This window comes from Crotalus tigris, unplaced genomic scaffold (assembly GCF_016545835.1).
Source record: "Crotalus tigris isolate CLP2741 ecotype Arizona unplaced genomic scaffold, ASM1654583v1 scf7180000017568.13789103, whole genome shotgun sequence".
NCBI classification, from domain to species: domain Eukaryota; kingdom Metazoa; phylum Chordata; class Lepidosauria; order Squamata; family Viperidae; genus Crotalus; species Crotalus tigris.
Window position 1 is genome coordinate 1130376 of NW_024096479.1, and position 24223 is coordinate 1154598.

Consider the following 24223-nt stretch of genomic DNA (forward strand, 5'->3'; position numbering starts at 1 on the left):
AAAGACTGGGCCACAATGCTCTTTAACTTTTTGTATGTAATATATAATTATATTTCACTTTGCCATATTTATTTTCCATATGAAAAAAGTGAGTAAGTTTATGCAAGAGATTGGTGGGTATCAAGGAATTCTCAATAACAAATTCCTATGTATAGCTAGAGAGTTTTAAACTTTTCTTTTTGGCTCTTTGGCTAAGATTATATGTAGTATAGAAAAGTTCTCTAATAGTGATGGCGAACCTTTTAGAGACCGAGTGCCCAAACCGTAATCCAAAACCCACTTATTTATTGCAAAGTGCCAGGGGCCCATCAGCATTGTGGTGCCCTGGGGGACATGCAAAAACCAGAGGCGCAAAAATGGCCACTGCTGTACCGTGGGGTGCAGATACAAGGCGCTGTACCAAGCAAGAATGGGGCAGGGCTAGTGAGTATCATACAGGCACTAGCTGCACCTCATTTGTAGCGCATGCATACTCGCGGTCCCGTGTGTGCACATGCACATGTAAAATACTTCCCTCTCCCTTTTCTTCCAGTCCGCCAATAGACAATGGTTGGTGACCTCTCCTCTACCACCTCTACTCGAGCTTGCTAGTCAGCCGCTTCATCTCCTTTATGCTGGGCAGAGCTCCTGCTCTGGGCGGTGGTGGCAGCCTGATGTATCTGCTGCTGGCGGCGGCACGCGTGCCAACAGAGAGGGCTCTGAGTGCCGCCTCTGGCACGCGTGCCATAGGTTCGCCCCACTGTTCTATAACTTCTCTGACAAATGATGTGGATAGAATTGACTATTCTTCAATGTCTTTTTAGAAAAAATAAGAATAAACAAAATAGAATAAGTTGAACATGTAATTTTAAAAATAACAAAATTATATTTTTATATAAACTATGCAACATTTGAGGGGCAAGATGGATAAAAAAGAAGAAACCCTTGCTAATACAATCTGAACTAGGCAAATTTTCACCTCAAAACCACATTATGGCTTTTTTGAGAGAGTTATCCTTTGTAACTTAACCTCTTGTAGGAAATCTGCCTTTTCCGACTTCCTGATTCAAAGATATGCTTGTGTCTGGCATATGGGCAGTGATTTGTGAAAGACTTTATTTTCATCATTGTCAAGTCTGATAATATAATGAACTATGTTTAAAGATGTAAACTTTGTTTCCATTTTCTAGATTCTGATACAGGTTTTAAAGGAGCTAAGCATTTCTCCAGCATGAGGATGGATAATCCACGGATTGGGTTTCCTGAAATCCCTTCTACCCAATAGAGTAAGTCTGAGAGTTAGCCACACCTCCCGCTGGGCCGTGCTGTCCCAGTTCTGACTTAGTCTTATACCCAGCAGGACGCGTTGGTTCCCTCTCAGATTGTATCAAGTTATATTTCCATGTATTATCCTTCCTCCTTCTGTAGAATTTATAGTTTTGTCCTCTTTCTGTCTTCTTTAGCCTTAATTTTCTTTCGTTTGCCTTCCTTTGCTTCCCTCTTGCCTTCTGGGCTATCTAAGCCCACGAGGTTTTTTCCCATACAGCCAGCCGAGCCGCAGTTCTGCTGATCGCTATATCTGATTGGTGGACTTCCGTGGAGGCTCCGAACAACCGCTGATCAGCTGGGCTTCGGCCCAACGATCTCCAGACTTACCGGCCTGCCGCGCGATCCACCTTTAGGCTGTTTGGATCGAGGGGAGTTCTCTCTATTTGCAAATGATTTATCCGGATTGCATTTCTAAAACAGCAATTTCCAGGCCCATTTCACTTTCGGTTCCACTTTGGCGATCCACCTTAAGGCTGTTTTGATCGAAGAGAGTTCTCTCTAATTGCAAACGACTTATCTGGATTACATTTCGAAAACAGCAATTTCCAGGCCAATTTTATTTTCAGTTCCTAGATTGCTTGCTAATCAGCGCGGCATCAACCTGCAGATTAACGGGCTCCCGGCCTCGCCGCGTATTCAGTGGCTGCCATTTTGTATGACCTAATGGCCATTTAATGCTGCAAAGTTATCAACAATTGCTCCCCCAGGTTCCAATTATAGCAAACAGGGGAGAGCCAGTGGGGGGAATACAATTATATCACTGCTCATCATAAAACCTTATCAAGAGAATTGCATTTCACGTGTCTTCAGACAGCCTTAAAATTGTCTCACCTGTGGACGGCTGCCATTTTGAGTAGCCCCTATTTTGTGTGTTTTTGGTGCCCTGTAGCCTTTGCAACATACTCCTGGCACATCCACTAGACATTGCCTCTGGCAATATTCTGTGGCACCTGGGAATTTCAGACTACTACTCCTTTGGAATCCTTATCTTGCAATTGCTACTCCACCGATTGCTGGCCTACCATTATACACTGTGATTCACAGTAGCCTTATCAGGAGCTCACACTGGTTTTACCAGTCTTCATCAGTTATCAAATCAGGCCTCAGCTCCGATTCCCAAGAGCTCACACTGGTTCTACCGGTTTACAGCAGTTATCACATCAGGCCTCAGCTCCTTTCCTCATAGAGATCCATTCTCAACCTTGTGCTGAAAGATCTCCAACATAATGGCAGAGGACAAACAGCCCCAAATTGTCCTCTTACCTAACAGCCCCCCAAGTAAGAGGAGGTGCAAATCCTCCAAATTGGAGGCAGCAGGGAAGTTGAAAGCAAAAGCCAAGGAGTTGTCTAGCAAGGCTCCATCCAAAGCGGCCAAAAAGAAGGCCACCAGGAGACATTTGGCTTTGGAAAGGCTGATTTCAAGGGCCCAAAAGGTGACTCAAAGAGAGATTCCTCCAGCTTCCACTATTACCTCTGAGGGCTCCCTATTCGAGCCCCAACTAACAACAACGGCTCAGGTCCACAGGCCTTTGTCCCCGGATATTGAGTCCCAGCAGAGTTCCATCAGCCCTATGGTTCCAGATCCAAGTCTTAATTGGGTGCCCCCCCCAATCCTCAACCAGGACCCTCAGCCATGTTCACCCCACTGCTGCTGGTCTCCATCCTAAGATTCCTCAAACAATTGGGCCAGAGCAGCTCCAATCTATGTTTTGGAGAGTATTGCTTCTTTACAGAGGCCCAAACCTTCGTCTTCCTCTCAGTTCCACTCAGAGCCTCCAGAATATGCCTGCTCCATTGCCTCTGATCACTCATCTCTTGACAGGGAGTCATATTCGGATGTTGAGGAAACGCAGGATCCGCCATTGTCAGAGGATGAGGAATCACATCAGGAGCCCTCTCCCTTTGTGGGGTTGTTTGATCCCACGTTCAGATCTATTCTGTCTAAGGCCACCACTGCATCTAAGATTGCGCCCGAACAAGAACCAGAACTCACCCCTTCCACCAGTCAAACACCAGACCCGTTGTTCTCTGAGCCCACCGTGACCCAAAAACACATACCATGTCCTGCTTTCTTTATCAATATCATAAAGAAACAATGGGCTAGCCTTAGCGCTTCCCCTGCTCCTGGGGCCACTGATAAGAAGCTCTTTAATGTGGCTCCATCTTTAACAAACCTACTAGAAGTTCCAGCTGTAGATACATACTTAACTCCCATTTTTTCCCCTTCCATTATTCCTGGTGATATGGCCGAGGTCTTAAAGCCAGAGGAAAGAAAATCAGAGTTTTCTTTACGTAGGTCGCATCAGGCATCTGGTTGGGCAGTAAAGGCTTCCACGTCAGCTTCCTTCTTTTCCAGGTCTTCCATCATTTGGCTTCGGGAGCTTCAGGCCATAATTCCCCAGGAACAGGTGTGTGCCCACCAGACCTTGGGTAAGTTGATGGTGACGGCTGAATACACAGCCGATGCTACGCTCCACGCTGCCAAATTTTCAGCCAGGGAAATTGCTGCTACTGTTTCTACTTGACGGTTGCTCTGCCTGAAACAATGGCGAGAGGATTTAAAGTCCAAATGGCGTTTGGCCACTGCTCCTTATTCTGGTGGTCAGTTGTTTGGGGAAGCTCTTGATCCCTACTTGGTGGAGAACAAGGATAAGAAGAAGGTACTAGCCCACTAGGCCAGGCGGACGGACAGGAAATCTACCCCGTTTTACCGTAAACAATCCTTTCGTAACACTTCCGGACTGGAATGGTCCCAGCCAACACGCTCCTTCCCTCCCAGGACCGATCATCAATTGGACTGCTTTGGACCCAAACCCAGGCAACAAGTCTAAATGGCCCTTTTGAGGCACGGGGGGCCGTCCCTTTAGGAGGAATAAGTGACTCCAGGGAAGGACCCCTGATAAGTGGCAGGCTTTCTCTATTCACCCACAGCTGGGAAAATACCACCATCGACATTTGGGTTCTACCCACCATAGAAAACGGTCTGGCTCTGGAGTTTCTCTCCAGACCACCGGATCGGTTCATCCCGTGCCCAACCGCCTCAAACCCATCCAAAAGATACTTCATGAAAGAGGCCATACATCACCTTTTGGAGATAAAAGCCGTAGAACCAGTCCTGGCCGATCAGAGAGGAAAAGGTTTTTATTCCATACTCTTTGTAGTGCCAAAAGCCTCGGGAGGATGGAGGGCCATTCTCGATCTAAAAAGACTAAATACCTACTTGATTTACAAAAAATTCAAGATGCAGATTCTGCAATCTATTTTGGCCAGTATCAGGAGGAACTACTTCCTGATGTTAATCGACCTCACGGAAGCGTACCTACATATTCCAATCCTTCTCAAACACCGCAGATTTCTCAGATTCTGTTACAAATCTTGTCATTATCAATACAGAGCTCTTCCATTTGGCCTGTTATCTGCCCCGAGGGTGTTTACAAAGATCCTGTGGGTCCTAGCCGCCCACCTGAGACTGGTCCCAATACGGGTCCAGTGCTATCTGGACAACATCCTCATACAGTCCGTGTCAGTTCAGACAGCAAGGTCGGACGTAGCCCTCACCATTGAGGTACTTCAGAACCACGGATTCTCTGTGAACTTCCTAAAGAGCCAGTTAGTTCCCTCTACGTGTCTTCTTCACTTAGGAGCAGTAGTAGATACTGAATAGTGCATGGTCTACTTGTCAGCGGACTGCCAGATCAGTATCCGGGCCCTGGTACATCAGGTCCAACACGCCCGTGTTATTCCTCTAATTACTCTCTCCCAACTCTTAGGGAAGATGATCTCATGCATGTCCATAGTGCTTGGGCCAGGTTGCACTCAAAGGTCCTGCAGTGGTTCCTCCTCCCCTTTCAAAGGCGGAAACTTACCTCCTCCAATAGGTCAGTGAGGGTGACACCTCTAGTGTCGAAGTCACTCCGATGGTGGACCTCCCATTCTGTAGCGAGGGGTTCCAACTTCAAGGAACTGTCCCAAATCATTCTCATCACCAACGCCAGCCTATTTGGCTAGGGAGCTCATCTCCAATCCCAGTTGGCTCAGGGTTGCTGGTCTCGACGGGACCTGGAGCACAATATAAACTGGCTGGAGCTCAGAGCCATACACCTGGCATTGCAACACTTCAAACACAAGGTGAAGGGTCAGGTCAGCACTTTCTTGTCCTCACGGACAACATAATAGCCAAACTTCACATGAACCGTCAGGGAGGTACCCGGTCCGAGTCGCTCATGACCGAGGCTAGGCTGCTATGCTCCTGGGCAGAGACCAACCTTTCCTCCATCAAGGCGGACCATATTTCGGGGGTGATAAACGAACAGGCGGATGCCCTGAGCAGGGCAACGGTAGACCACTCCGAGTGGCGTCTGAAACCGGCACTGTTCGCGGAGATAATGGGCAGGTTCGGACAACCAGCACTGGATCTGTTCGTGTCATCAGCAAATTTGCAACTCCTGAGCTTCTCCTGATTTCCGTCTCCAGGGGCAGAAAGAGTGGACGCTCTCCTCAGTCCATGGCCCCGGGAGCTACTGTACGTGTTTCCCCCTCTTCCTCTAATGCCTGCAGTTATTTGCAAGATTTTACGGGAGAGGGCAGAGGTCATTCTCATTGCTCCACATTGGCCGAGAGGTCCATGGTTTGCTGATCTCGTGAGCCTTTCCATCTCGGGTGCTGTGGAGGATACCTCTGGATCGCATAGCGCTCAGTCAAGGAGCACTTCAACACCCTGACCCACAATGGCTTCAGCTAACTGCCTGGCACTTGAATGGCAGCGTCTGACTCAAAAGTCTTATCCAACGAGGGTTATCAACATGATCCAGGCTTCAAGGCGTCCGTCTACCAATAGAATTTATGACTCCACCTGGAAGAACTTCTTCAATTGGTGTTCCAGGAATCATATTGATATGTCATCACTTACTGTGCCTAGAATTTTGGAATGTTTGATGGACGGGATCGACAAAGGCCTCTCTCCGAATACCATCAAAAGGCAGGTAGCGGCCCTAGTCACGGTGGCTCTCATGCGACGATTCTTCTTTGGCTCATCACCCGATGGTTCGTTCCTTCATTAAGAGGGTCATCAACACAAAACCACCCACAGTCCGTAGATATCCCCATAGGTATCCCTTTCATGTGTACTACAAGCTTTTACCAGATCGCTGTTTGAGCCACTTAAGTCTTGTGATTTGAGACTTTTGTCAATGAAAGTAGCCTTTCTGGTGGCAGTGACTTCAGCCAGATGCATATCCGAGTTGGCAGTGCTCTCTGTTAGGGAGGATCTATGCGTCTTTCATATGGATTGTGTGACCCTTCAACTGGATCCATCATTTATTCCTAAGGTGAACACTTTATTCCATCGTTCACAGGAGCTCGTTCTGCTGAGCTTTTGTCCTCGGCTGTCTCACGATCTGGAACACCAGTGGGACACCTTGGATGTGCGCAGAGCATTAAGCCTTTACATAAAGCAGACTTCTGTCTTCCGTAAATCGGAAGCACTTTTTATTTCTTTCCAGCCTTCTTCCTTGGGGCAGAAGGTCTTGTCGTCCACCATTGGAAGGTGGATCAAGGCCTGTATCGCCAAGGCATACCACTCCCAGTCCTTATCCATTCCTAACCGTATCACTGCTCATTCCACCCACAGTGCTGCAACTTCAGCGGCCTGGGCGACTCAAGCGCCAATTGAGGAGATTTGTCGAGCAACGACCTGGTCGTCGCCCTCCCCATTTATACGACATTATAAAATTGACAAATTTGCTTCTGCTGTAGCTTCTTTTGGCTGCAGGGTGTTACAAAGACTGGCGTCGTTGGGAGGACCACCTGTCCTGACTGTTTCCCCCCCCCCCATAGGGACAGAGCAGGCTTTGGTATGTCCCAATCTGTGGATTATCCATTCTCATGCTGGAGAAGGGGTGTTCTCTTACTTGAACGCCTTTTCTCAGCATGATGATGGTTAATCACTCCCGCCCTATAGTGACTGTCAGGTCCTGTGTCAGGGGTCAGGGAACCAACGTGTCGGACTTAGTCTGCTGCTTCGCCTTCGTCGGAACTGGGGCAGCACGGCCTAGCGGGAAGCATGGCTAACTCTCAGACTTAGTCTATTGGGTAGAAGGGATTTCAGGAAACCCAATCCGTGGATTATCCATCATCATGCTGAGAAAAGGCGTTCAGGTAAGACAACGCCCCTTTTATTTAGAGTCTAGTCCTTTCTAAAAAAAAGGGAATTTTGCCATCTTTGGTGAATATTATATTAAAAATATTTTATATTGAGGTTATTTTTATTGTGACAAACACATTAGAGATAGTGTATACTGAGAGTGTGTTAAAAGTGATCAGTCTAATTTTTTCAGAAGTACTTTGTTATATCACAACAAACACAAATGTTCCTTGTAGTATAGGGAACGTTTGTGTTTGTATTGCAAAAATATATATAATTATTAAAAGTACTAGCAATTTACTGAAATTGTATCTAGGTCTCTTACTTCCATACATATTTTTTGAAGAAATAAAATGAGATTTGACATTGTTGAATGTTAATTCAGTCATATTGTTTTTACAAGATACAGTATTTCCATTGCCCTGCTATAATACATTTGCAAATCTAATAATGAAGATGATTGCTTGTTTTGCAGTAGTTTGCACCAGTTATATAAAATGTAGGACAGAGCTTGTAGAAAAAGTTTGATACACATATTATTATGATTGATTTCATCTGTTAAATTTATGAAAATCTCATAAAAATGAAAGCTACTTACTTGGTCCCCAATGAAGGGAAAATTCCAACAGATCAGTAGTTCTTCACTTTCCCATTTATGCCCTCTCCTGAATTGAAAAATTGTACTTATGTTTGTTAGCAAAATGCTCAGATATTTTTGGGCTTTTTATTCAAATTGAAACTACCCTCAAATCTCAAAATAGTCTGCTTTTTCTGGGATGATTTGGGCATGGTTTGAGAAACCGCTAGGAAGTGAACTGGCAGTAGGTTTGGTTTGTTGATTTTGAGTCCAACTCAAAAAGGTCCAACTAGCTCATCTTTAATAATACCAGCCCATACTAGTTGACGTCTGAGTCGAAGTAGAGCTCTGTGTGTGTTACTGATCCAGCCACAGGCCCATCCATCTGGAGCGTCAAGAATCACTCTCATCTTATCCATAAAACCTTTGAAAAATCAGATATTTTTTGGCTCAGTCTTGCCGTTTCAACTTATGTGTCTTGTTCAGTGGTGAACAGCTTGTACTTCTGGGCACTGAACAGCTTGTACTCCTGGGCACTCCAGGTAGGCTGCAGTCCTGGAATATGACAGCACTGGAAGATAATGGGTTCCTGGTAGCTTCACGTTTGATCCTTCTCAAAACTTTGTCAGTTAATGTGCATCTTTTTTTCTCAACATGTTTCTTGCGACTCTGTTGACTATTTGCAACAAAACATTTGATGGTTCTGTGATCACACCCCAATATATTTAGCAGTTTCAAGAGCGCTGCGTCCCTCTGAAAAACCTTTTGGCCCATTTTGCCTGAGGAAAAGAAGCTAATAATTACACACACCTTGATTTAGGGCAGGGGTAGGCAACCTTGGCTCTTTTATGACTCGTGGACTTCAACTCCCAGAATTCCTGAGCTGGCTGGCTCAGGAATTCTGGGAGTTGAAGTCCACGAATCATAAAAGAGCCAAGGTTGCCTACCCCTGATATAGGGCGTTGATCTTCTTAGGCCACACTCTCCCTCGTTACACAAATACACATCAGGATATGCTTATATCCATTAAGCATTCAAGTTTTTACAGCTTGGAAGTGGAAAATATGCATGACACTGATATGGTCAAAATACTCACTTGCCTAATAATTGTGCACACAGTGTATGGCAGTTTTTCCTTTAAGCCACTTCTTTGGTCTTTTCTCAACTTTTCTAATGCCAGCAGTTTATATAATAAAACACCATGAAAGAACAATTTGACCTAGGAAAGAAATTGTGGGAAATGACTATAATATGTTTATTGGCTTAAAAAGATGCACAGGACGTATATGAAAAAATGTACAGTTCTGATTGATTTTTTTTTTCTTTAGTCACCAGATAAACAACGGGCTCTAGAAGAAACCAAAGCATACACAACTCAGTCCTTAGCTAGTGTAGCCTATCTGATCAACACTTTGGCAAATAATGTTCTGCAAATGCTGGATATCCAGGCCTCCCAGCTTAGGCGTATGGAATCTTCAATCAACCACATTTCACAAGTAAGATAATATATTTAGTCATTTTATATTTAAGGCTCAGTGTAATACAGTGAAATTACACTGTTTCATGTAGGCAGATACAATCTGCTGTCTTTTAGTTTTTATGGAAAAAATAATTATTTTTCTTGAAGAAAATAAAATATGCCCTTTTTCAAAACTTCTAGAAATAAAAAAAAACTTCATTAGACAGCTTTACCATGTAAAATTCATACTTGAAATGTATTATTATTGCAACACATGCTGAATAATACTATTTATTATTTCCTTGGGATGTTTTGCTAAAAATTTTAATCTGAATTGCCAGTTTCACAAAATGTTCAATTATGGCAATGAGTTCATTCGGTTATTAGGACCTGCAGCATTAAAAAAAATTATACAATCTGAAGATATAATTTTTTCCATGACACTGTCTCACATTAGATAAAAACAATATTAGGAAGCATAAAATTATTCATTTCATTCCAGGAAGTCCATATTGGGGACAATAAGTGGAAGTAGTATTTTGCACAGTTGTATCTAATGTTAAATTTCTGTAAAGATCTGAGAGAGCAGCAGACCTAGGTATTTATAATACACAGTAATCAATGTACAGAAGGAATCCTTGATGTAACACTATTAATCATATAGAATGATTCATGTACACATAGAATGGCTCATATTTCTAGAAGGAATATCTCATCACTTAATGATAGGGAAAATGCATCTTATGAAAATGTATGTCATTTTTAATTATCAAAGTACAATTATAATTTGTACTTTAAAAGAATTTGTTTTTTCTTTAATTACTTAATAATATAGCACTAGTATAAGGACTGTTCTGTGTATCCCAGAAGTTTTTGTATGAAATTAAATTTGTTTTATGATACCAAAAGGAATAAAATATGTAACAATTGTAGCTGTTTTGTTTAATGATATTTAATGATTATTTTTTAAAAATTGTTATAATGTATATATCGATTCTGCCTGCAGACAGTTGATATACACAAGGAAAAAGTGGCTAGAAGAGAAATTGGCATCTTGACTACGAACAAGAACACTTCAAGAACTCACAAAATCATTGCGCCAGCCAACTTGGAACGACCTGTTCGTTATATCAGGAAACCTATTGATTATACAATTCTTGATGATATTGGTCATGGGGTAAAGGTAAGTGGTGAGATGAAATAATTCAAATGTATTAATCTGCCTGTATGTTTTAAGAATGCAAAAATGTTTGTCTGGAGAGGCTCCCTTGCATTCTCCAATTACTCCAATTACTAGCATGGTTTGTTTACCTTTTATATTATTGATCCTGTAATGTATTGTTCTTTGTGTCTTTGAGCAAAAAATAAAATTCATTTGTGCTCTCTTGATTTTGATTTGGTACAAGCAGTACTGACTGACAACGTAATACTTCTTTTCGGTTTGCTTGTGAATTAAAATCTTATTATAATACTATTGCAAGCATGATATTAATCTTTCCTTTGGTCAGACCAATTTATTTATATTTATTATATGGATTTGTCTGCTGCCTACTATCTTGATTCTAGACTCAGTTAATTCCAGACTTGTATAATAAGCAAAATTAATCTTTGAATATCCTTTTAAAACAGAAAAGTAAGATAAACCATAAAAAATATCTGGGATCTACTGGGTATGTGTCTGTAACAACACCTATGATTTAAGTGTTGCTAAATTACAGATAGAATTACATATTAAATTTGTATGCATGCACTGTGTAGCTGCATATTTAATTGCATGCGTAAAGTTTCTTCATTTATTGCATGCGTCTCTGGAACACAACCTTAAAATATATGAAGTGATGTGGAAATACCAATGAGAAGGAAAAAGTTAATGTGAAAAGAAACAATTTACAGTACCTGCAGCATTTTCAGTCAGCATAGTAGCAGAAATGACAAAATAATATGAAATTGTATTTTCTGGGGAATTATTTACCTTGCAAAGAAATGCATTTGTTTGTGAATTTTTTCTTGAACTAAGTATATTACTGTTTACTTCACATCCAGAATGTAATGATTCAGATTCTTCGGTGAAGCTTGTGAAATTTGAAATATATTTAAATCCATCTTTCTTCAGTGAAAACATTTACTGTGTTGATTATAATATAAAACTATTCTGAAAGTGCACAATAACCTTTGATTGAAATTCTCAATTTAAACATTAGTGAATTTCCTAAACATTGCATGCATAGGACAGTCGTATTGTGAAGATGATGCATAGAATAAACTACAATTATTTTTCTTATAGTTATCATGTCTCCAGCTTTTATAAAACAAATACAGAGTGTTTCTGTAGCTCTTAACACATATTTACATTTGGACTGTAGAAATAACATAGCACCTTTGATTTATGGGATAGCATGTTTGGTTCTGTTTTTCTTTCAATATAGCCATCCGGGAGACAAATAATAATCAAATATGTGTATGTCAGTTTGCCCTATCTGAAAGAATATTTGAAATGCAAGGTTAATTTGTAAGCACAACAACAGAAATATATATGATATGTTGTATCCTCTTTGGTAATAATTATGAGTTCTATCTAATATCAAAACAGTTCATTCCTGTTCTTCCTTGTATACTCTAAATCTGTTCTGGAATGTTCATTAATGTTCTGGAGCACATTAAGGAGTGTGAATTGCTCACACAAAAAAAGGAAATCTGCTTTGCCAACAGTTTCTCTTGTGCTGGTGGATAGACTGATTAAATGCAGTTCACTGCCCCTACCTATAAGATAATGGTAATGAATAGTGGAGGTAATGACTAAATAAAACCTAAGTTTAAGGGAGCGTACAGGCCATTAATTTAATTATTATGTAACATGAATGCTATAAATAGAAAACCAGAATAAAAGTACTTAGAAATAAAAATTATTTGTGGAAAACGATATAGTCCAAACAGGTTTTGATAATGCCCTACTTTAACTTTCTGCAAAGCAGAAAGTCTTAAACAAAAGCTGTGCCCAGTTTATAAGTTACTTGTGAAACCTGTTTGAGAACCCTGGTTCAGGGAGCATGCTGTGTGCTCCAAAGCATCTATTTCTCTTCAAATTTGAAGTGTTGCAAAGCCCTGTTGTGTGAGAAGCTGCTAAGCTTTTTAATCAAGTGAAGGATTTTAATTTGAGAGTAACTTTATAATTGAGTCTACATGGGCAGGGGTGTGTACTTCATCAGAATTTTTAATAGATTTAGCAATAGAAGAATAGATGAATAGTAAATCACTTATAGCTGAATAAATTCCTTCAAATGAGGTGTTTTAGAATATAATTATAAAATCATGTATAAAGAATCTGCTTTTGATTTATTAAAACAGCTGTGTCCTTTTGTACACTTGTGACTGCTTCAGAAGCTATTCTCAGTTGTCTTTGAATGTGTGTGCATGCAAACCAAAAAGCAACAGGAAGTGGCTTGGTTTGTGCAAGTATATAGAGTTAGCTGGCACAGTAGGTGAGCCTGGAAAAAGATACCACTGTTTTAATGTTCCAAGGAGAGTTTTGTTCTAGCAGGATTGAACCGATTCTTCTGAAGGATTTTCACAGCCCTAAAATCTATATTGGGTGAACTTCTTTTCTCAGTATTTTATAGCATGTATGAGATTCATGAATATGCTACATGTGCAAAATAATAATTTAGAATTCAATTTATCATTGTTATTTGTTAACAAATTTGTTAACAAATTCTGTTAATAATGTTTTGAAGTTATTCATTGTGAAAACCTTTATTCATAACACCTTCTGCTTTAATCACTCTTTCTATGATCTATTGATACATTATTTAGTTGATGCTAAGTGCTTAACTTTTCTTTTTCCCTTCTTTCTTCATATCCTGAAATTTCAACTAACCTTTCAATGCTTTTCTTCCTTACCTCTTTTATTTGCTTCATTTATGCATTAAGTGGTTGCTTAGATTTAAGGTAAGAAACATCAGGGCTGGATTTCATTCTTATATTTGAGACTGTTACATATGGGGAGAATGTTGTTTCTTGCCAAGCTCATAGGAAGAAAGTAACCTTTAATATGTTTCTTGAATCTTAAAAATATGCTAGATGCTGAAAGAACTAGAAAACTAGCAAGGCCTTCAGCAATCACATTTTACATGCAAAAATATAAGTTTGTGACAGGTCTTCTCTCCCCCTGTGTAATAATATATTATTATTTATATGATGTGATTTGGTCTCATTCATGAGCCAAGTTTGAATTTGCAAACTTATTTTATTTTGCAAAATCAAATATAACTTGGGGCATGTTTATTTTATATGTTTTTAAGTTATACTATCAATTATTAAGCAAATTTTTGAACTGCTACACCAGTCTTACTATTAGGCTAGTGTTGCAGATCTGTATATTGTAGTTCCTTTGGAAATATATACGTTTATATAGATTCTGCTATGTTTTGTTGTCTTCATTATTTATAGTAGGATTTAAGGTTACTTTTTATGTTCTGAGTATTTTTATATTAAACTACATTCATAACCAATGTGTTTACAGTTAAGTAATATAGAACAGAAAAATGTGTGCCTAAAGTCCATTTGGAATCAACTCCTTGACTGCACAGAACTAATTATCTACAAATTAGATAATTGGGTGGACAGAGTCATACCCTGAGAAATTCTTCCCTTTTTGGGGGGTTGATATAAAGTAGGAGTAGATATAACAATAATAAAAGTACCAAAATGACTCTCCTAATTATCCTGAGCCCTTTGATGATACTTTGTAAGTAACCTTTGTTGCTTTAAGAATGTGAGCAGTCCCCATGAATTTCAACCTAATGCTAGTAATTTGTCCCTTGTGGGTAACCATAAGAGATGTAGATGAAAGATGAAGGCACAGTAGAGTCCCTAAAGTTGTGCTGAACATGATGGGATTTGGTACTAAGTAGCTGTACTGCCAACTTTGGCTTGTTTACATAGTGATTTTTATCATGTAATTAACTAGTATGTGCAGAGTTCGGTTCTGTACTGTACTAACTATAATATTCAGCTCACTTAAATGTAATGTAGTTTACAAAGTTCTTGTGAGTCTAAAGTGGGATTGTCCTTAGGGATATAACTGTATCCTTGCCTCTGGAGGAGTTGGTGATTTAATAATGTGGAAATTGATTTTTTTAAAAAAGACAGTATAACTGGTGACAAAAAATTGGACCTATGCCAAACACATCTTAGTTTTTGAACGTTAGTTAAGTTGAGCACTGTGTTTAAATCTTTTGTTTTGTTCATGCCTTAGCAGATAAATATTTTGATGGCAAGGTATTGAATATTTGCATTCCTCTTTGTGGCATTTTGCTATTTTTTCTGAAAGTGAATACAGATTCACAATTGACTCTTAAATGTCAATGTATCACATGTCTAACAAATATCTGAAAGCCAGTCTACCAAAAATAAGAATAAGAATAAGGAGGACTTATTTACTTCTGAGGTAATCTATAAAAGCTGAACATCAGCAATAGGCACAGCCATAACTGTCTCACATGGTCTTTACTAAGGTCACCAAAACCACTATTACTTTCCCCCTGTATTGCTGATGTTGTGAGGAACAGTGAAGCAACTCGTATGCATTTAGAGAGTGCTTGCACTTAAAGCGGTATATAAGTCTCATAAATAAATAAATAAATTTACACTTGCTGGAAGATTTTTAGACAAATCTCAGAATATATTCGGTAATCTTGAATTCATATTTCCGTATTTTTGGCACTGATTCCCTGGATATTGTATATAGATAATCTAAAATTACCAAATATTCTGCATATATTAACTATTCTAAAGTACTGACAATCTTGTTTAACTTGATGCCATCCAAATATAAGATATAGCATCCATCACCTCCAGGTTTCATAACATTCCATTATAATGGTAGCTGCAGAATGCCATGCTTCTTGGACTTTTAGATAGATTCAGAAGCTTTAAACTGTAGGGTGTCCCATAAATTTACAGACACTGTGAATGCATTATTAGTGTTGCTTTTACGGTAAAGAAATATTGTTGAATAACTTTCCAAAGGCCATGTCAAATCTTAATTCTTAAACCTAGATTGACTCACATTTTAGTGATTCCTTCACTTAGTGATCTTTTTTCTTATCTATAGAGAAATCATCACAATTTCTATCACATTTATGATTGATTAAAATCCTGTTTATTTCATAAAACATTCTGTGGGAACATGAGACATTTACTTATTTATACCTTGAATTTATAGCATCATTTATATAATTTGATTTACTGATATGATGAGTAAAATTAACTGAAAAATTGAGGTAATTAGTGCACTAATTATAACTTGGGTTTTTTGTATTTACTGTTAAGTGAGGATAATATTTTATTTTTTTACAGTTTTGTATACTATTTATTTTATTTGTAAATTGCTGCAACACAATTACACATTAAAATATTCATGGTAAAAATAATTAAGAACAAAAATTAATAATATCCCAGCAACATAATAAATATAAATGTAAATATTTATCTTATGCTGCATAGCACATCATAATATGGTTTCTAGAAGAATTCAATTTTTAGAAGCTTCCAAAAGTACAGTAATACCAGTGTGATTTTAATGTTAAATTTTACAATTATATTCAATGTGCAATGCTAATGAAACCCATTTTAAGGTTTATTTAAATATTTTTAATTTAAATATTGGATTATTTATCCTATAAGCTCAGAATGAACTGTCCCTTCAGAAGCTACATGCTTGAAATTTTAATTGCTCTTTGAATGTATGATGTTAGTGATATAACATAGTTTATTTCTGTTGTGGTTTCAACAATTTTAAATAATTGTAACAAAAATTAAATTTAGTATCTGTTCTTTGGGTCAAATTCTTCTGCTCTTCATGCCAAAAAAGAATCCCCCTATCTCAATGATTCTTGGAGAAATGGCTTATCAAGATTTATATCCCAAGCCATATTAAGGGAGAGAGACTGAATAGAATTCTTATGATGATGATGAAAGGGCAAGGGAAGCTGTTGGATTGGCAGTGCCTACGCTTTATCACTACTTCCTGTTGCTGTTGACTCTGGCAAACCTTTGCGTTCCCTTAACAAATGGTGATATATGATTAAGTAGATTGAAAAGAAAATTGGATTCATGTTTCTCATTCCAATTTTGTTATAAAACTTATTATGAGAGCTCATACACTTCAGGAATTTCTTGGAATAGCTAATAAAATTATATGCAAGGCATTCATGAAAAGAAAATTATTCCTGAAAGACAGAGGCAGTAAAATCATATTGGATTTTCATACACTATGCAGTTGTAAATTTGTATTTGTTAGCAAGAATATGTATAGTGAGAATCAAGCTCCAAACCAGCTTTGGAGCATGTACTGTAATTAATTATATGTAATGGAAAAACTCACATGCCTACAATATAATTAAGGCACAGCCAATAAAATGTTTCAGATACAGTTACTTTTCAATCTCATTGAAGTAGACAACTACAGTACTGCATTCTTGGGACAGTAATTTGTCTCCAATTCCTAAGATGAGTCTACAAAGCTCAACAACTTTCATGGAGGTAGATTTACTATGCCACATTGCCAATGATCTAAATGTAAATGTGGTGGCCTAAGGCAAACTCTGTCTCAAAACTACACCATCACACTATATACAACCACAATTTAATAATTTATAAACAAGGGTAGAAATAGCACACGTATGTATGACTGACTAGTTTGGGGTTTTTTTTTTTAAAAAAATTGCCCATTTCCTTGTCTCTTTAATATAGTAGATCAAGATCAAATAAGGACTCTTATTTAAGTTTCAGTGAGATTATTTTCTTCCATTACCTCTTACACAGGTTAGCACGCAGAATATGAAAATGGGTGGTCTGCCTCGTACCACACCACCCACCCAGAAACCCCCCAGTCCACCAATGTCAGGGAAGGGAACTATTGGGTAAGTATAATTGCATATACATCAGAAGGTGGAGGGAGAGAATGTAAAGGGGAAAGCTAAAACTTTCTTTTAATTTTTACAATTGTCTCTTGGCATAAAGGTACTTAAATCTGCAATCTGGGGTTTGAAGACATCTTTATTGCAAGCGTAAACTTATCCATAATATCACCAAGAAGTGTTGCATAGTTATTGGAAATATAAGATACATTTTTTCTGTGGAAGCCTTTGGGCTAGTGCTTGCAGTTTGAATAGCTATTTTTGTACACTATTTTTGGCTATATTTGGAAAAAGTGACCAGCCTGAATACCTTGTAGTACATGAATAGAAAATGTCATGGCCCAGTACCATAATGTGGGGATTTTTTTCAACTCCAAAGAATCCTATTCTCTCTTCCTTTCTTCTCCTTAGGGATGCCTGTTACATGTAGCATGACAGTCCATCAAGGGGAATAGGAACTCTGTGCATGCCTCTTATAACCCAATCCCATCTCTCCTTTCTGCCCCAGTACATAAATGATCTTGAGGAAAGAGGGAGGGAGGAATAGGTTATGGCAGGCATGCATGGATCTCTTTGTGAATTATCTACATAGATGCCAGCTGGGAAAGCTGGGCCTAAGGAAATCCTACACATACGCTACTCCTGCAGTGCAGTGGATCCAGCCCTGTGCATTTTTGAGCAGAACAATCTAGCAAGACTTCTGCACTGCCTTGCCCAAAAGGTCTTTGTATTTCATTGTCTGAAATTGCTTCCATACATGTTTTTCTTGTGTAGGCGTCACTCTCCCTATCGCACACTGGAGCCAGTGCGTCCTCCAGTGGTACCAAATGACTATGTACCTAGCCCTACCCGTAATATCGCTCCCTCGCAGCAGAGCCCTGTTAGAACAGCTTCTGTGAATCAGAGGAATCGCACTTACAGGTATTCACTCTGCTCCTGCGCAAAATATTAACAATAATTAAGACAGACAACTCGGTTTATAGCAATCTGCTTTTAACCACCCCACCCCACTCCACCCCACCTCTCCACTTAGAGCTTCATAAATTCATGTGATTTCCTGGGAAATCCATTGGGAGATAGAGAGAAACCATGCTGCTTATACTACGTGTTGTGTAGTGTGAAGTTGTTTGTCTTGGAACAAGTTTTGTTTTGTTCAAAAACAATATACAATACATTACTGCATTGCGTAACAAATATTATTGTACTTAATGTATTTATTTTTACTGCTTACCTTCTCTTTATAACTGGTGTGATACCTAGCTTCTAAAAAGTGGTGCCTGCTGACAAGAATAACGCAACTGTGAAGTTTATGTCCAAAATTGTGAAGTGGTGAAATTTTGAAGCTTGTGAAAGTGCTGCCAATTTTGAACAAATGTGTAGTTCAGTTGACTTGAAATGTGGCTAATATTATTTATTTCTGTTGACCTTTAGAAGACATATTGTAACAGCAGGAAAATAACCTTAGTAAAATAGTTTTTGCAATGTGGAATCAACCTTCAGAGCAGGCCAGCAGTACGCAAGGAAAAAAAAAAGTTAGCATATGCTAGAGAGCTCTCATGACCATTTACAAAGACAACTATTTTATGTGTAGACGTTTTCACTTCAAAGAGCATTACACACTTTAAACGAAACCAGCTTCTTTCCACCAAAGTTCCATATTACCAAGATTTTTAGAAAATGCTCTTGAAGCTGTTTATGATCATTTCATCTGTACTTACTGATCCTGAATGATGTTTCCTAATTTAACTCAGGCATTGGCAAGACATTTTAAAAACAAACCAAGTTTCTATTGGTCTCTGAAATGGCAAATTTAGCAAGCTCCTATAATGTTTTGTAGCTGCAGTTTACCTGTTAGGGAATGGAACATAGTTACTTTGGTGGTTTGGATTTCTTTTAGCAGCAGCGGAAGCAGCGGAGGGAGCCATCCCAGCAGTAGGAGCAGCAGTCGAGAGAACAGTGGGAGTGGAAGTGTGGGCGTCCCTATTGCTGTCCCTACTCCATCCCCTCCCAGTGTGTATCCAGGTAATGTCCCTTTTGTTCCTACTCCTATTCTGTTCTTTTGATTATGTGCTCATTTAGCCAGGGATTTAGAATTGCAATAAAGTATGTACAGTTTACCATATCATCTTAGTACTGTTGAAATGGAAGTGATTAATTTGGAATGTTAAAATTTATTTAAAATCTTAGCTATTTTGTTTCTCTGCTCCATGTGATTCTATGAGGTAAGTCTCCCAGAGACTCCTTGTGGCGAAATGGATGGCAAATAAATTCAAATAACAACAACGATGATGATGATGATGATGATGTGACAAATAGCAGATATAATAAAACTAGATTTTGCTAGTATTATAAAATATATACTGCTTATAGGTAATCCTTGATTTATGATCATAATTGAGATCACAATTTTGTTGTAAATTGTTGCAATCATAAATCAAGTCATCATATGCAACTGATTTTATGACCATTTTTATGGGGACCATAAGTTGATTCACATGTGTGTAAGTGTGAATTCAGTTTAATGATAATTTTTTTGCTGGAAAACAGTGAAAAGTGTCATGTGATCATGTGACTGCAAACAGTTGTAAATATGAACTGGTTGCCAAGTGCCTGAATTGTGATCATGTGACCGTAGGGACAAGATGATGGTGAAAAGTTCAAATTTAGGTCTTAACTGACTTTTTGGGAGGCCATTGTCAATTCAAACCATTGTTAAGTGAATAAGTTGAGAATTACCTGTACTTTGAATTTCAAAAATTCCTCACTGAAATCTGGACCAATGTAGCATTCATAAGAAGAGAAGAGAGGTTCCCTTATGGATTGGTAATTGGTTCAAGATCAGGAACCAATGATCAAAAATAGATTGATACTGGGGTTCCCTGAGCAATTGTTTTGGAATTGGAACATTTTCTTTGTGTTTAACCAGATGTAAAATGAACATCAATGTGGCCAACTTTGAGGAAACGGCTTATTTATTTGTTTGTATCCCGCTTTATAATTTTTACAAATAACTCAAGGCAGTGAGCATATCTAACACATCTTTCTCCTGTTTCCCCACAACAACAGCCCTGTGGGGAAGTTCTTTTGAATTAAAGAAAAGAGAATTAGAAGAGTCTGGTATAGATTTGGGGGCTTTCTCATAATTGTGGATTGTAGAGTCATCCAATAACTATGAATGGTAGGAAATTGATAGTTAAGCTGTGATTGTAAAGATGTGAAAATGACCACCAGTTTTCACCAGCCTTATCATCCAATATATATTATTCTATCTATTTCTATTAAATCACATTGCCACTTACTGGAAAACATAGGCATGAGAGTGTTATAAAGTTAGGTTCTGTCTATGGGCTTCTCTTAGGCATATGGTTGGAGCCATACAACAGAATCCTGGTCTAATCCTTTTGTTACAATCTTACCAAAGCACATTAGTCATACACTTCTAAAATGTCCTTCTTTGGTTTCTTAGCAAAAGTCATGTTATATCACCACAGGGGCCATATATTTTCAAATGCAGTTTCTGTATTTTGCCAACCACAATAACAACAAACATGCTTTTGCTACAATTAATTTTTTCAAGGCTTAGGTACCCATTTCTTTATACAGCTCATAGATTTGTTATAAGTTATATAGAAGTCTATAGAGGCATTTCAATTTAAATTTTTGAGAGCATTGCTATGAATTCCTTTTTAGGGTCTTTCTGAGACTGGAATCTCATACATGGAGACACTTTGCTGCACTTTTTTGGGAGGGGGGCAAAGAGCTGAAGAATGTTGTGGAAGTGAGGCATTCTCACAACCTGAAACATTACAGCCCGCTGTTTTCACTTTATGCAGCCCTGAGAGAAGCTGCTGTAAGCTAAAGCAAAACATCCTCAGCACTGATATTTAATATGACCTAAGCAAAATTCCAGTGCTGTATGGAAGGGGAACATTTTGGGGGACACTTTCCCATGCCAGATATTCAGCAAAGATCTTGTTGCCTATTCCATAAAAACCTTTTCACTTTTTCCCATTTCAGTGTTTTGCTATCCTTGCTGTTAGGAGAGGGAGGATTCAACAGTTGCCCTGTTTTGCCTTGATGGCTAGCAGAATTGGAAAGCTTCTGTATAGTTTGGTGATCCATCCTAGTAAATGCTCTTCTTACTTCATTCTCACGCCTTTTCAGAGGAGGGGGGGCACACTCTGTCTTTCTTTTAGCTAAGAAATCATTATCAGATTTCTAACTATTTAGCAGTCTTGGTAACTTTTTTTTGTATAAATTTTATTAGTTTTTGTAGGGTCTGGAATGCGGTGGAATCGGGATTGGGGTTGGGATTTGGGTTGGGGTTAGTGTTTTTCCAAATAACATTCTCAATATTTAGCAAACAGCATAATGTTTGGGTTCATGTGTTTAACAAGAAAGAATAGATAATTATCATAAACAATATGTTAATCGCTCGATAGTCTTCTTCTTACTAATATATATTCAAAGTTACATATCACATTCCTTTCTCTCTAACTCATGTTTCTAGCCATTGATAGAAATTATTCCATGTGCTAAAATACACTGAATCTTCTTTGTCTTTTATCTTTAAAGTCTATCTGTCCATTTCTGCACACTCTAAAATGTTCTTAATTAATACTTCTTCAGTTGGTAAATTTTCATTTTTCCAATCTTGGGCAAATACAACTCTTGCTGCAGTTAGTACGTGTAGAATTAAATATATACAATCTTTCTCATTATTTGCTTCTATTATTCCTAGCAAAAATAATTCTGACTTAAAGTCTATTTGTTTTTTAGTCATTTTCTCCAACCATAAATGTATTTTTACTCAAAATCTTTTTGCTTTTGGGCATGTCCACCAGATATGATAGTAAGTACCTGGTCTTTGTTTGCATTTCCAACACTTGTTTGAAGTAATTTTTAAACATTTTTGCTAATCTCATTGGTGTCATATGCCAACGATGGCAAAACTTTTAGAGAAAGAGTGCCCAAACTGCAATCCAAAACCCACTTAGGTATCATTGGGTGCTGGGTGGGCGTGGCCCACTGGGTGGGTGTGGCTGCGGTGGTAATGGCAGACTGGGTGGGATCAAAAAGTTCAATTAATCACAACTTTGCGAGATCTTTTTTTTTCCCGTGAGAAGTTGAAACTTATTGATTGATTGAACCTGGTGGCGGAGGCCTAAAACAAAAAGATTTTATAAAACCCAGCTGAAGGCCTAGGGCGATGGAGCATGCCCACAGAGAGGGCTCTGCGTGCCACCTGTGGCACACGTGCCATAGGTTCGCCACCACGGTCATATGCCATCTGTAAAACATTTTATATAAGTTTTCTTTATATGCTACTGCTTCAGTTAATTTATCATTTCTTTCCCATAACTTTTGCCAGTCTCCTAATTTTATATTATATTCAAAGTTCTTTGCCCATATTATCATCGTTTCTTTAACTTGTTCTTCCTCCATCTTTAGGTTTAACAGAAATTTATAGAGTTTCTTAATCAACTTTTCATCTGTTTTTAACAGTATCTGATCAAATTCTGTCTGTTCCTTATAGAATCCCATTGTTTTAACATCTTTTTCTTATCTCGTTCGAATTTGCAGATATGGCCACCATGATAGATCAATACCTTGTTCTTGTAAATCTTGTCTGTCTTTCAATTTTTCTTCATTGTCCAAAGTATCTTTATAAGTTACAACTTTGTCGTAATTAATTAAATTTAGGTAAGCAAAAGCTTCCATTATTGAAAGCCATCCAGGTATCTTAATATAAATCTTTGCTTTTATTTTTTCCCATTCTGAAAGAAGTGCATTTCTTATAAAGTGGTTTTGAAAGTATCTATGTGTTTTATTCTTCCCATACCACAGAAAGGCATGCCAACCAATTTGTAGGTCATGTCCCTCTAGGTATAATAGTCTTTTGTCTGTAAGCATTATCCATTCTTTGAGCCATGTTAAAATAGTTGCTTGGTAGTATAATATCCAATCCGGCAGTCCAAATCCTCCACTTTCTTTTGCTTCTTGTAGTATTTTTAGTCTAATTCTAGCTTTTTTTCCTTGCCAGATAAATTTCAGTATTGTTGTATTTAGTTCATCAAAAAAGGTTTTTCTCAGCCTTACAGGAATCGTTTGAAATAAAAAGTATTTTTGGTAAAATATTCATTTTCACTGTTGCTATTCTCCCCAGCATTGAAAGTTGTAAGTTTTTCCACTTTTCCAGATCTAATTTTATTAGTTTTAGCAGTCTTACATAGTTATATCTTTTTTTATTGTTACACATCTTGCTGTTAGATAAAGTTTCAAATATTTGATTTTTTAACTATTTGAAGATTTGTTTTTTTGTTGAATGATTTTTTTTTGTTTTTCTATTAGATTCTTTGTTAGCACTTTAGTCTTTTTCAACCCTGCCACTTTTCCAAATTTTTCTATTTTCTCCATAGGTTTAGTGCTTGTTTCCAATGGATCTTCCAATATAAAAACCAAGTCATCTGCAAATGCTTGTAGTTTATATTTTTCATCTTTTATCTCCAGTCCTTTAATTTCTATATCTTGTCTAATGTTTCTATTCAGTACTTCCAATGTTAATATAAATAGTAATGAAGATGGTGGGCATCCCTGTCTTGTGCCTTTTTTAATGTTAAAGTTTTCTGTAAAATCTCAATTTACAATTATTTTGGCTGTTTGTTTACGATAAATTGTTTTAATTATATTTATAAAGTTTTCTCCAAAGTTCATTTCCGCAAGTTGCTGAAACGTGAATTGCCAGTTTATATTGTCAAACACTTTCTGTGCATCAAGGAATATTAAAGCCATCTGTTTCCCAGGATGAATTTCATAGT

At 38.1% G+C, this 24223-nt stretch overlaps 1 protein-coding gene across 15 annotated transcripts in view; it reads left to right on the forward strand.

The window, feature by feature from the left end:
* Positions 1-24223, forward strand: part of ABI2 (abl interactor 2) — an 84236-nt gene that overhangs the window by 36597 nt on the left and 23416 nt on the right. For 2 of the 15 annotated variants that reach the window (XM_039354769.1, XM_039354830.1), the window contains exons 2-7: positions 9356-9523; positions 10493-10669; positions 13414-13431; positions 17311-17408; positions 18180-18326; positions 19306-19427. In XM_039354769.1, coding sequence (XP_039210703.1) covers positions 9356-9523; positions 10493-10669; positions 13414-13431; positions 17311-17408; positions 18180-18326; positions 19306-19427 — 730 coding nt within the window. Of the gene's footprint in view, positions 1-9355; positions 9524-10492; positions 10670-13413; positions 13432-17310; positions 17409-18179; positions 18327-19302; positions 19428-24223 lie in introns of all 15 variants that reach the window. The other 13 variants (XM_039354759.1, XM_039354821.1, XM_039354792.1 and 10 more) reach the window with 7 other exon arrangements.